Source organism: Paramisgurnus dabryanus, chromosome 6, assembly GCF_030506205.2.
Source record: "Paramisgurnus dabryanus chromosome 6, PD_genome_1.1, whole genome shotgun sequence".
NCBI classification, from domain to species: domain Eukaryota; kingdom Metazoa; phylum Chordata; class Actinopteri; order Cypriniformes; family Cobitidae; genus Paramisgurnus; species Paramisgurnus dabryanus.
This window is the reverse complement of record NC_133342.1, coordinates 48,198,365-48,213,128: the sequence shown is the minus strand read 5'-3', so window position 1 is coordinate 48,213,128 and position 14,764 is coordinate 48,198,365. Positions and strand designations below refer to the sequence as shown.

The 14,764-nt window shown below is 38.4% G+C and overlaps 2 protein-coding genes across 2 annotated transcripts in view; one reads left to right on the top strand and one right to left on the bottom strand.

Moving 5' to 3' along the window:
* Window positions 1-2,903: 2,903 nt before the first annotated feature.
* cldn1 (claudin 1) lies at window positions 2,904-4,852 on the bottom strand. The gene is made up of 4 exons (XM_065272940.2): window positions 4,522-4,852; window positions 3,484-3,648; window positions 3,272-3,356; window positions 2,904-3,192 (listed from the first exon to the last, which is right to left on the bottom strand). The coding sequence occupies exons 1-4, from the start codon at window positions 4,742-4,744 to the stop codon at window positions 3,036-3,038; spliced, it is 630 nt and encodes a 209-aa protein (XP_065129012.1). The 5' UTR covers window positions 4,745-4,852; the 3' UTR covers window positions 2,904-3,035.
* A 1,953-nt stretch (window positions 4,853-6,805) lies between these two features.
* The window catches only part of LOC135758096 (uncharacterized), a 95,022-nt gene continuing 87,063 nt past the window's right edge, over window positions 6,806-14,764 (top strand). The window contains exons 1-2 of the mRNA XM_065272943.2: window positions 6,806-7,050; window positions 8,072-8,129. Of these exons, the coding sequence (XP_065129015.1) occupies window positions 6,971-7,050; window positions 8,072-8,129 (138 nt within the window). The 5' untranslated portion in view covers window positions 6,806-6,970. The remainder of the gene's footprint in view (window positions 7,051-8,071; window positions 8,130-14,764) is intronic.

Sequence of the window (14,764 nt, the reverse complement as noted above, 5' to 3'; positions counted from 1 at the left end):
AGTTCACTTCATGGCCTTCAGAGGCTGCTGCCTTCAAACGAGCCTTGCCTTCAAAGTGCGTGGCCTTCAAAGGATCCAGACCCTGAATTGGGATGCACCCAACATTTAAAGGGACACTCCACTTATTTTGAAAATATACTCATTTTCCAGCTCCCCTAGAGTTAAACATTTGATTCTTACTGGTTTGGAATCCATTCAGCTGATGTCCGGGTCTGGTGCTACCACTTTTAGCATAGCTTAGCACATCTGATTAGACCATTAGCATCGCGCCTAAAAAAATTACCAAAGCGTTTTAATATTTATCCTATTTAAAACTTGACTCTTCTGTAGTTACATCATGTACTAAGACCAATAGAAAATTAAAAGTTGCGATTTCTAGCTAGGAACTATACTTTCATTCTGGTGTAATAATCGAGGACTTTGCTGCCGTAACATGGCTGCAGGAGGCATAATGATATTACGTAGTGCCTGAAAATAGTCCCCTGCTATTAAAAGATACTAAGGGGACTATTTTCGGCTGCTGCGTAATATCATTTTAAAAACAATATGTCATATTTACCAACCTTGGAAATGTAGCCTACGAAATCAAAGCACAACACGCACAAAATTGCAGCAATAATATTAATTCACATCACTGAAGCATTATAATAGTAAAAACAGAAACATTTGCAAATATACAGTTTTATTTAACTACAGTTCTGAATGTTTATTTCAAAATACCCAGATGATACAGGCGTGCATTGAATGTTAGGATAGCCAAGGCTGTGAAGGATACATCTATGGATTCTTGGTTTTAGGGAAAAGAAAGGCCACAGTTGGACGCTGCATGTGAAGGAGCCTTGAAATATGGGCTTGGAAGGCCGCACACCCTAAATTGAGATGCACACGACGTAGATATAAACAATGGCCATGTGGAAAGGTTACACTAGATGTACTGCAATACTGCCATCTACTGGTAAAACACACTCTTACATGCTAATCAATCAATATAAAGTAGCCTACTACAGCTTTACAGGACAAACAAACTCCAATACATGTGTTTTATTAAAATAACAAACACATAAAGTGTAAATTCTAACGACTTTGCTGAATTTACCTCAAGACTTCTCTAGCTATCTGCTGTATATTAGTTTAACACATGTAGGGGTGGTTTCCCACACAGGGATTAGCTTAAGCAGGACTAGACCTCAGTTTAATTAGGACATATAACTAGTTTTAACAAACATTCCTTATAAAAACATTACCTGTGTGCATTTTAAAACAAAGGGAACGGATGTACTTTAAGATATTTCAGTGCAAGTTGTTTTCAGTTTGGACAGCTCTTACATATATTTTAGTCTAGGACTAGTCTAATCCCTGTCCGGGAAACCAACATGATTTTATAATCTTAGGAACCAACAGGCCTTTTGAAACAAAAGAGTTCAAAGGAATGACTGTTATTTTTTAAAGAAGATAATGGAGATTAAAGTTTTTGATTTAATAATTATCAGCTTTATATTTCTTCTGAAAATTATATTTATATATATTTATATATATCATTATATATCAAATATTGTTTTTATCATTTCATCATATTCATTTTCATGTATTTTCTGTTTGTATCTTAATAAACAGTGGTGGCTGGTGACTTCTTTTTCGAGGGCTCACGATGTGAAGCTCGTCACAACATGTATTTAGCCCATCATGTGTGTGGCTCGTCATGTCAAAATATGTGTTCGGTGTGTCATGTAAACTTATGTGCAACACTCATGATGTCAAAATACGTGTCTGTTGCAGACGTTTCAGATGGGTTTATGATAAAAAGGACGTCAGTGTTTGCCAGATACTCGCTTAAAATCATCCAATCAAATCTCTTCTGTTATCAGAGTGTTACATTTTTGTCTTGAGAGGATTTCGTGTTTTTGAGTGTCTCTTTTATCATAAATCCTTTACACGCGTGTGCAGCAGGCACAATTTTGACGAGACGCATGCTGCACATTGTGCACAACAAACAAGACTTTTGCGCATTGTTGTACATTCTTAGTGCTGTGTTATTTGGTTTGTACTTAGTACTGTGTATGTCTGTTTTCAGTCATCTCTGATTTAAAGCACATAGCCTGAGGTTATGAATATAAGAGAGTCTCCATCATGACTCATCTTTAGAAACTTTTTATACAAAAACACTTTCACTTTCATTTGATTTGTTTGGTTTTTATTATTAAACTCTAGTGAGTACAACAACAAGTACACGTTGATGATGCTGATATCTCCAGCTTGGGAAAGACATTTGAAATCTTTTAAAGGACATTCTTCAGATCTTCTGCTACTGGCTTCTGTGAAAGGAATCTGGGCTGCTGCAGGTATGTACAGGTTCAACACAAAACAAGTCCTAACAACAACCAACCCCCTATCAAAGAAAAATACTCACATGATTTAAATCAGGTTAGTCTCTCTAGCACTTAACACACCTCAAAGTTTAACCTCCACACTAATAATGTGGGACTTAATGTCCTTTAATTAATTGTTAACACAATGTGTCAATTGTGCTTCTTAAACTTCATTTGAAACGCACATGGAGCATGAAAAGATTAAAGACACTCATGTATCCCAGGAACCATATTTTTCAAAACATTCATTTTAAGATTTTATAAATTAGAATAATATATTATAATTCCTTCCAACTAACATCACAACATCAACCAAACCAATAGCTGTAGTAGTAAACAAGTAAATCCAATAAAATCACATTTCTGTGTTATCAGTACATCAAGTACACGTATGTCCCGTTATACCGAAAATGTATCATGGTTAGAAAAATATATTGTATGTTGAAGGAAAAAAATGATCAAAATTTAACCTTGTGAAGTCTTTTGATAAAAATAAACAAGGTAACAAATACAAAAAACACCCTGAAGAAAACCACACTTGGATCACATTTTATTATAAAAGATTTCAAAATCAAGAATTATGACATGACATACACATTGACCTGAAGCGTGCAGACAAAGATGCTATGTTTTTTTTTTTTTTTAAGAGCAGTGTGATTGTTTGAAACTTCAGACACGATCTTTTCCTGGCGGTGCTGTCGCGCGGGGAGCTGGATAAGATTTACCAGCGGCTTTACTTCCACAGTTACAGCACAGCATACTGCCACCAATGAGAGTAAGAGCTGAAGCTCCCCAGCCCACATAAAGAGCTTTACCAAACTCATACCTATGTCAACACAACAATTACAAATCTCATTACAAAGTCAATCATTTAATAAAGTCTTTTAATGTCAGCTGACGCTCACCTTGAATTGGTGGGAGTAAACGGGTCAAAGAACTTGCGTCGTATGTTTTCTCCATACCAGCTTGTGGCAACGAGAGCTAGAACACTTGTAGAAATAAAAACAAGACTGGCATGATACATACTGATGGGTGAGCAATGATATCTGAAGAGGGAAATACTTGAAATAATTAAAACATTCATTATGACTTTGACTAGAAATAAACAGCAACATATCTGCAATGATGAAAAGGACGCCTCCGGCCAGGGCGACTTTGTTTTTTTGTTGCTTGTCATCTGCCAAGCAGGTGGTGCACTTCATACCCACAGCAGCGACCAAAAGAGCCACAGACGACAGAAGGATGGACGTGATCATGAGACCTCGAGCCCCCTGAACTTCACCTGAAATACACACAGAGAAATCTTTCAAATCTTATCATGCTTTCTCGGATGCTTCAACGAGACACTTCAACGTCACAAACCAAATAAGCAATTCTTCAATCGTTACAGATGTATAAGTAATAAAGAAAGAGTTTTGGATCTCACCTTTAGGAAAATGAAACATTTATTATTATTATTACTATGATTTTACTCAAATTCCAACAGAGACCTCTGGTTGCTGCTATGGCACAAGAAGAATAAGAATAAATCCTGTGGTGGACTCTCATATCACTTGCCATGATCCCAAAAGAGATAAGTGTTATACAGAATGAATGGACGACGCCTCTCAAATGACTTAACAATTACTCTTTACATTCATGCGTTTGGCAGATTAAACCCATGATCTTTTGTGTTGTATTTTGGTTTACCTTTTGAGCTTGAGGATCACTACCATTGTTTTTAAAGAAATCTTTACATGCTCCGCCAAACACCACACAGAGATTATTTCAATGAAACCCAGTTCTGTTTTTTATGTTGTTTTCTTTAACTTCCCCTTTTGTTTAATTTAGTAAACTTTTATATCAACAATGTCTCTATCAGTAGTTAAAAGACAGGTGAGGTGTAAAAACATGCTCTTGTTGAATCTGATTATATTAATGTTCATTTATTGTCTGAAAGACATTGGGTTGGTTATATATTTTCTTTATTTTCTATATATAACTCGCATTTAAATATATTGCTAAAATGATAAAGTCTTTCAGGTAAGCATGCTACCCATTTGCTGAAGAATTCAAGGTATTTGTCCAACTTGTTTGAACATGCTCAGGAAGAGCCAGGTCAACATTAGAAGATGTATCAGTCATGATTCAGAAGATTCTAAAGAAACTTTCTTACCTGGTAGCTGTAATAAGGAATCGTAGACTTTACACTGCATCTGTCCAGTGCTCTGGGTCACACATGTCTGCCAGAGACCTTCATACATGGCTTGAGCTGTAATGATGTTATCACCGGCATATGAAGACATCTTCCACTCAGACATGGCTGTAGAAGCGATTAGACCAACAAGTCCAAAAAAAGCCAAAGTGTAGCCAAGAAGTTGGAGACCCCCGTTTGCCATTTGTTTAGTGGTTTGAGCGACAGAAGAATCAGATGTATGAGATCAGATCAGTTCAGCTCAGATGTGGTGCTGCTCAGAAGGCAGCTGGCATATGAATGAGGGGGAGCATCTTACTGATGCAGGGAAACTAAAGGACACATCATGATGAAATTGTGTAGTTGTGCCTCCTAGTGGCCAAATCCTTCACATAACGTTTTTGGCACATCACAATACTGTGTAGAGACAACACACTGGGACTGTGTGTTGGATGAAACTGGTGAGCAGAAACTGATGCTATATCAGAGACTTGATCTCAAATGTTTGGTATATAATATAAAGGTCACTAAGAGAAATTTTAAATCATTAAGAGATTTTATTATAAGTCTGCTGCTAATTAATGAGCCATCATCAGACGGTTTGAATGAATTTGAGCCATAACAACTTTAACCTACATTCATCTGAATATAGCATTAAATAATGAGCAGTTTGTCCTTATTGACTTCTGGTCAGAGTTTCAACACTGTCAGGGCGGCAAAATATAGGGAGGAATTATCACATTCATATCAACAGTTTATTACAACAGAAGGTCTTTTATATCCAAATTATTTTAATATAAATAACTTAATTCTACAATGTGCCCCCACCATTTGACCCCACCCCACTCATAAAGTGACTTCATCCTAAAAAGAAAAAGAGAATTCATCCAAAAATTTAATTAAAATGAACAAAATTATCCAGACATAAGTGATGTTGATGGGCATAAATTGTTTGAAAAGTTACATGCTTTGGGCAGACACCAATAGTTCCTGAATCTAAACCACTAGATTTGCTTTAATTCATCTGCAAAATAAAGGATGAAATCAATGACTGTTTCTACCGCTCCGTGTCACTATGAGCTCTGGAGACAGCATTTTCTCACAGACTGTGTTTTCCCCTCCACGCTCTTAAAAGCATTTTATTTTCACTCTGTTCCAGCTCCACAACAGGTTCTTCATTTCAGTACAGGCCCTCTGTAGGGGGTAAAGAGGCAGATGGGTGCAACTTAAACAAGGATACCCACCATCTGCAGGTGGATACAGGTGGCCTGTGTGAACAGAGCTGCTCATTACACAGATCCAGGACCAATCACATTCTCCATGCGCACACACACACATAGAATTGTGGGACAGGGAGATGGAGGTATCTCAGGAGACAGGAAGTAAAGTAAACACTGGATTCCGACGTTCCTTCATGCCTTGGAATGCCCCCTTTTAGGCCCTGTGCCAAATGGCGCACTTCATGTGGACTTTCTGTCTCGCGTCAAGGGTGCCTATGGTCTGCACTACATGATGTCATCAAAGTGGTCTGGAGTGTTCCATTTGGGACAGGGTCTTAGAGATTTCAGACGCAGCCACTGTCACAGTATGAGATCTGCATAAGTTGCAGGTGTGAGTCAATTTGAAAGTGGCCTAGCGCGCCCTCATGTGGTTGGTAAAGGATGGTGCAGATTCAGCAACTGAAACAATAATACCAACACTTTATTTTCAAAGCTTTTTGTAAATGCTTAACAAGTCATCAGTTAATAATTTAAATATTTATTGAGTGTTTTGAAAAATATAAATGATATTAATTAACATATTCATTCCATTCTTTCTTTCTTTCTTTTTTGTTTCTGTTCTTTTCTTTATTTTACAATTTTTTCTTGGGGTATAATGTAATGTAGAGTAGTGCAACAGGGTATGATGTTCATCACAACATTACTGTTGTTAGCAAACTAATAAACATTGTAAAGAGATATAAAGACATGCAAAAAATAAACCAGTCGAAAAACACGTCTCAGGTGTGAAAAGACCAAATCCTGTCTAAATAAAATAATGTGTACAAAAAAATGCACAGTTAATCTCAAAATCAAAGTTTATAATTAGAGTAGATTCTATTGAATCATGTACAGTCGGAACAAATTGTATCTATTTATGATGTACTGGTGTAATTGTAGTAATGACACAACGCAAACACAATGTCATTACTGAATCATATTTATGGGAATTGTTGCAGACAGGTAGGCTACTGGTCTGAAGTGGCGTCACGAGCCAAGTGCCCGTCATCACGTGATTCCAGCCGCATCTAGAAGGGAAGCAGAGAGTGAAGGCGAGCGCGTCCTGTCATTCACATACAATCTAATGATTATTTGATAGTGTTGACTTCACAGAGAGCTAAATATGATTTTATAACGCTCTTTATGTGACGGATGACGTGTGACGTATAAATATGATGCGCTTTATTCTGGACTGTCTGCGGCCGGCGAGAGCGCGCGCTGCACCAGCATCGGCATCATCAGCAGCCGAGAGGTAAACGTGCTTGATTCATTTCAATCACAACATAGCTTCGTTCAGTGGCACATAAAGCCTTTGACAATATCAGTGTTATCACTTATTCCTACATTTATTTGCAATGACAAACCTGTAACACATGGAGGTAAAATGCTATGTTAATGCAGACATGTACCACAGAGATGACCTTTTACAAAAAAAATCATCAGTCATGGTTTTATTACAGTAGACCATGTTTTATTCTAATTGATTTACATTTTTAAAACCATGCTTTTACTACAAACACCACACCTGTAGTTAAACCATGTTGACTGTAGCAAAACCATAGTTAATTTGTGGTAACCATGGTTTAACTGGAGTAAACATGTTTTTTTTGTAGTAAAACCATGGTTAATTTTTGTATTTGATTTTTCAGCCTTGGGTTATCACATCTTTAACTTGTGTATTTGTGCAGAAATATTCAGCAGTATACATAATCAAACAGCCCTTACAAAAATTAGCCATGGTTTTATTGTGGTCAAAGTGTAGTAACCATGTTTTTTGGTGTATTGATTACTATCAGCAAAACCATGGATTTACTACACTAACCATGGTTTAACTATAGTTTTTGAAAACCAATAGTTGTCAAAACCATGGTTATTTTGTGGATAGCATGGTTTTACTACCGTAACCATGTTTTTTTGGTTTTAACTGTAGTAAAACCATGGTTAATTTTCGTAAGGGAGTGTATCACAGGGTTGTCAAACGGCCCGTGAGTCGAACAGGGCCCACAAAGGTGTCCGATCTGGACCGCATGATGATTTATTATTAAATATTAAATACGTATTGTGTTTTTCTAGTTTTCTTACTAATGAATTTTTGTTTAGTTAATATTAACACAATTATAAGCAGACTAAGGTTTGAAAAAGGTATCCAGCCCTCACATGGTGACGTTATTTACCATCCAACCTAAAATCAATTTGACACCCCTGGTGTAGTTACAAACTACTGTTTTGCCTGTGTTTTCAATTGAATCAATGATATATTTTGGGTTTTTTAGAGACACTGTGGAGCTCCAGGTTGAGGCGAAAGACACCTCTGACGACAGTGAAGTCAAGGTACTGTAGTGTTTTTGTCGGTTTTTATGTAGAGAGGGAAACATTTGTTGAAGATTTTAAAATGAGACTTTACTAGAAATTGCTAACATTTATTCATACACTTGACTTTGAACTGTCACGGTTAACATGCAAGCAATTCACTCAACAAACCTACGGTAATTTCAAACATTAATTCGTTATTTATATTTTAAAATCATAATTTTTTAATCTCAGATTTATGATATGATCATATTCTTAATTACTCTCAAAATAGGACAATTGGCAAAAAATAATAACATTTATTGACATCCCAATCAAACATTTATAGAAATGTCAAATACATGTTCAGTTAAATTTGATTTATATAGCGCATTTCACTAACGACTATTTTTATATCGACTAATCTATTGACTAATTTATCGATTAATTGATTATTCTAACGACTAATTTACCACCAAAATAAACATTCAATCAAAAATTCCTAAATCGCAATGTTCTTTTAACATGGCATACTCTTTTTATATTGTACATATAAATACTTTTTACTGTATATATCTGTGTGTTTTTATAATCAGGGCCGCTGCCATGCAAATGAGTGCCCTAATTGGACTTTTACAGTGGTTTCCACTTTAGTTAAAAAAATATCTATATTAGTCTATATAAGACTTTTATTACATGGTACCAAGAGCACTTATATGACCCAGTTAACTGCCACTTGGTGAAGGTTATGTGTCTTAGGTACGGAATAATATTCTATGCCCCATGATATTGCAGGCTTTCAGAGGCAAATTAGAGGCAACAGCCAGTGGTGGATCAAGATTTCTAAAATGGGGTGGCCAGGGGGTGCCAAAGGCTACTTCCACAGTCTTCCAGGGGGTCCACAGTCCATGAAAGAAAATGAAAGAAAACGTGGGGGGGACAGGGCTTTCAGTAGATATAAGAAGACAGTAAGTGCACGGATCCAAAATTCTGCTTACATTCATTTAACACAGGGATGGGCAACTTCGGTCTTGGAGGGCCGGTGTCCTGCAGAGTTTAGCTCCAAACACAATTAAACACACCTGAAGCAGCCAATTAAGGTCTTACTAGGCATACTAAAAACATATAGGCAGGTGTGCTGAGGCAAGTTGGAGCTAAACTCTGCAGGACACCGGCCCTCCAGGACCGAAGTTGCCCATCCCTGATTTAACAGATAGTAAGATCAGGAAATAAGAACCTGGTTACCAGGAAAAGATGAGAGGACCAAACTATTGGACCATAGAAGTATAAGGGGGGGATTACCCTGCAGCATCACATACATCTTGCGTGGAGGTCAAAGATAAAAGGGTCTGAGAGGATGCCATACTCCTCATAGAATGTGCCCTAATTAGCAGAGGTGAAAGCAATCTATTTACTAATGGTCTGTTTGGAGGCTGGTTGACCCTTATTTTAGGCTCCAAAGCAGACCTTCTGATGTATTCTTCTAATGATCTAAGAGGACATAGTAAGTGTAAAGATTTTTGTTCTGCCAACTTGTGAGGGGGAGGATAAAAGGCCTAAAGAAATAACATTCTAGCCACATAGCTAGGAACCTTAGGTATAATGGTCTCGGGTATAGAATAGCTTTAATTCTGCCTGGAGCTAACTCCAGACATGAAGGCCACGTCTGTACCATATCATCGAGGCCCAACGTGGCTGGGTGTGTCGTAGACAACCATAATGGGCAATGAGTTGTCCATCACCATCTCAGGGTGAAGTCTTCTTTCCCCGGGCCTTAGCCCTTGCCTCAACAAAATGTCTACTCCTACATTCTGGGCTCCTGGAATATCCATCATTATATTTTTCCTTGGGTTCATAAGAGAATGCACCAGTCTGTTCAGAGGGCACAACCATATACCTTCCTGGCGATTGATGTAAGAGACCACTGACACATTGTCTGTTCTGACCAGAACATGATGGCCTCTGAGGACCGGGAGGAAGTGCCCGAAACATGTCTTCCACTACCGCGCTCCAACCTGTGACCACATCTGTCATCACTATTTTCCTGTGACATTGTGCCCCCAAGGTCAGACCTTGGTTGATAAACCACAGTTTGTTCCCCAATAATAGGCAACAAAGGCATTTACGTGTAACCCTTATCATACGGCACAGGTTTCCCTTCAGAGAGAACTTTTTGCTCTTGATCCACCACTGAAGAGGTCTCATGTGCTGCAGGCCAAAATAAATTATGTTGGACGCTGCCGCAATCAGACCTAATACTCTTAGAAAACTTCACAGTATGAATACACATAATCCTGAACACTGTTGCCAGAATTGACTTGATGCGTGCAAGGGAAAGATGTGCCTGCATCGTCACTGAATTACAAACCACCCCGAGAAACATTGTCTTTCTGAGGAGTTAAGTTGCTCCTTTTGGCATTGGGCCGTAACCCCACACATTGCATATTGGCAAGACAGACATCTCTCACCTAACCCTAGCGCGCGATGTCAAAGGACCAGGCTGAATGAAAGCACTTGATATTGGTGTGCTTTGACCCCAGAAGCAAACCTCAGAAACTTCTGATGTTGTGGAAGGATGGAGATGTGAAAGTAAGCATTTCTCAGATCCTTCCGGTTGTGGCCTCCAATTCAATTCAATTCAATTCAATTCAATTTTATTTATATAGCGCTTTTCACAAAAGTCAATTGTTTCAAAACAGCTTTACATAAATAGAAGCAGTGAAAAGCACAGAAAAATGACAGATAGCACAACAAAATACATGATAGCATGAGCAGTTAAATTTGCTGCGGCTGTGACTCAATATTATAAGTGCATGTATTACTAAAGCAACGTCTAGAAGAGGAAGCTAAGTAAAGCCCAAAAAGGCTGCCTCCCCGGGGTGAAAAACCCCCTAGGAGAAAAAAACCCCGGGCTTTTATCCGAGGAAAAATAAGTCCTAGGAGGGAAAAACCCTTGGGAGAACGGATAAGGAGATTTAGCGGAGATTAAGCGGGTTCTGCCGGTGATCGTTGGTCAGGCATCAGCTGGGCATCACGTTGAAGGACGGCCAGTAGATCAGATCAGCCTCCAAAGCCCTTCCGGAACTAAAGAAACTAGAGAGACACCTCTCAGACACATCAGCTTACTCCATATATGATCCCCACAATGTAAGACTGCCTTGGCAAACGCAGTTGCGGTTCGGGACCTATTCCCCTTTTCGTCAAACAAAGCTGTCCGTGAGCGGAGCGACCTTAGTGAGAGATTCTCGCAATGCTGACAGCCATCTCCTTCTAGAGCAGCCTGAGCATGCTCCACCCCCAAACACGATACAAATAGCTAGGGCTGAACGATTAATTGCTGAATGACAGAAGCTTTTATGCGCTGTTTACGCTTTACTTTTATGCCTTCCGGTATCTGTCACACTTGTGACATCATCTCCATCTTCGCCTATAAGATGGACTAGTTTCACAAGTTTATTCAAATCTGTGAACACTCCATGTGCATTTCCTTAAAGTATAATTTGAAGGGGAACAATGTGTAACCCTGTTTCAAAAAAGCATGAATGATTAGGCCTACTTTGCATTACACCATATTAGATAAATATTCATATAACTGCATGTATTAGTAGATGTAAACATAATGTAAGGGTGCATTTTAAGCCTGTCTATTTATCTGATTTACTGTCTGCTAATTATCACAGATTGGATAATTTTTTCTAATAAAAAAAATAGGGGCTACTTTTGCTTTAAAGGAGACATATCATGCTAAATCCACTTTCTTGGCTCTTAAATGCATTTTGTTGTATATTTGTAGTGTTTATAAGTACATAAAAGTTGAAATTAGTCTCTTCAGGTGCTTTGTTGATATCTTTATATTCTGTTTTGGTCATATTTTCCAACCGGTTCTGATTTTTCTATTATCTATTACGTTTTTTGAACAATTACGTCACAGTATTTGCAGCGGAACTGCTAAATAAGGACATCGACTTCCAGCCCAACACTACGAGCAATCCGCCATTTTATATTTCTCGCTGCGATATTGTAGTCCAAGCTCAAGGATGCAGAAGTTACGAGAGCGTAAGAAATGTACTCACATCTGTGGGTAAAGTCATTTTTGTGTGCCCGAGGCACTTTAAGGATAACTACTTCACCAATCTCCGCCAGTATAAAGAAGGATTTGCCGATAGACTTCGTCTGATTGAGGGGTCAATTACTTCTTTCTTTGGAGACGACGAGCGGAGCACTTCGGTAAGCAGTTTATAACTTAAAGTAAAAAAGTAAAGTACACGGTGGTCATGGTTTAGCAGTGCTGTTTCTCACTCCGAAGGCTGCAGCCTGCGGTGATCGCTTTTGGGCATCAAGCCTGGTTTAAGTTAACTGAGCATCACATTTGCAAGTCATGAGCATATTACAACAACTTACGATTAACTAAGAATAATAGTAAACTTTATAATTGTTAATATTCTGAAATAAGACCGTCTTGATGACGTATGCAGCCTGGATATGCGACCTCCGGAGGCTGCAGCCTCACCCCATTGCGATACCTCCATATGAAGACGTTGTTCTGCAGGTTCGTCGTCTTCATTTTCATCTCGCTCCGTTTCCGACTCTGGCGCGAACATATAAGGCTGGATGGACAAGTCTTCCGTTGTTGACATTTTGTGAATAACGAGTAAATAAAAAGTTTCTGTGCAGCTAGATAATCGTATCTCTGCTATAAAACTACAAAAATGGCCGAACGGGGTGGAGTTTAACCGAGTGTCACCCCTGCAACCTGGAGAGGGGGCAGGGTATGACGTGCATTTAAAAAGACAGTACCAAAACGAGTTGCTCTCAGATGCACATCAGAAAAGGGGTAGAAAGGGGGCCTGTGGGGCTATAATAATGAGGAATTCAGACCCAAGCATTGCAGTTTCGCTTTACAAAGACCACAAATAGATGATTTATATGTAAAAAGGACAGATTTAAAAGCATGATATGTCTGCTTTAAGATCGAGTTCTGCATGGAGCCACATGAAGCCTAATGTCACAAATCCGATTTCTTTCTCAATTGATTATTTTCAATTGCGCGTTGACGGAAATGCTACTTTCTGTGTGCAAGCTTCTGAACGTAGCCTCCCATCTGAACGTAGCTTGTCAGTACAGAAATACTCAATCCATACCGCTAATGTTTGGGGCTGTATTTTGTCATAGCAATCCTTGACAATGATATTTGATCCAGAGTTTAACAGATCCAGAGTCTTTTGTGCAGTTTTAATCACATTTAAAAGGTGGTTAAAGTCATGAAAAGGTTTGTGATAACTAACCATATAATGTAGTACATGTTTTGAATGTTTTTATATTTTTTGTTTTATATATCTATTGTGTTTAAATTGTATTGTGTTTTTATTGATAATTTGGTGTACTGCTGCCCAGAGGAAATGTAGCTCTGTAGAATGGGCGAAGACCCCTATTGTATGTGTTAGTTTTCTTATTATTATTCTTCCCTTTTCTTTTTCTTCCGCCATTGCGTCTATGGCAGCCCATAGCAGCTTACATAGGAAAGTTATGAAATTTTGCACACTGATGTAGGTCAGTCCAAAAAGTTTCCACAGCAAATTTGAAGTCTGTATCTTTAACCTGCTAGCGCCACCAACAGTCCAAATTTGCACTTATGTATTTGCTTATAACTTCTGACCCGTAAGTCCTAAACACTAAATTCTGTTTCCTCTGATTCCTTGGCTCAAGACGATTCGAAGGGACCCTATGACGTCATTTTCCGCCATTTTGAATTATTCGTAAAACCTACTTTTGCGAACTCTTCCTAGAGCTTTTGCCCGATTGCCAGGAAAATCGGTATGCAGCATCTAGAGACACTCAAGGCAAAAAGTTATTAAAAGAATTATGATACACCTATCCGTTGTCGTATAGCGCATCAACAAATTTTACATAGAGTGCAAAAAAACTGGTTTTAGTCTGTATCTTCGCCAATCTTATGTCTATTGACGCGACACTCGGCAGTTGTGATGGCAGTCAGGATCTGAGGGGGGATGCAGAGTTTCGTCACAGCGCCACCTAGTGGTCAGACGAATGTTGTACATGCTTATAACTTTGATTGCGATAAACGTATTTTCACGCGACTTGATTTTTTGGAGTCCTGAATAGTTGCCAAGTCCAACGATACCAAACATGCCAGCATTCGCCTTATGGTTAATCCGGCGCAGCAATAAAAAAAAAATTTAACAAGCACGCGCGAATAACTCAGCGAGCGTTGTTCTGATCAACTCGAAAACACCATAGGAAGAACATTGCATTACCTTCTGAACAAAAAGTTCTATTGGCGTTATATTAAAATTTTCATCAGAAATGGCAGAAAATTGCAAAAAACGAAAAATTACCTTTAAATTTTGTGTTTTTTACACATAAATGGTTATAACTTCGTAACGCAAAGAGATTTTTTCACCATATTTGAGACAGTGATGTACGATCACTGTCTGAGGCCACACACAAAAAAATTGTATGCTTGCACCACTAGTTGGCCTTATAATTGAACAAAACCTTTGAAATCAAGCCACCCTATGGTCATAAAACTGTTTCTTCACTAAACTAAAGTGTATAGTCATGAAACTAGCTAGATTTAACACAATTATGACCTGAGGTTGCATGCACAATTTTGTCATCGCGCCACCTAGTGGTTTTGAGTTAGATAAATGGTATTT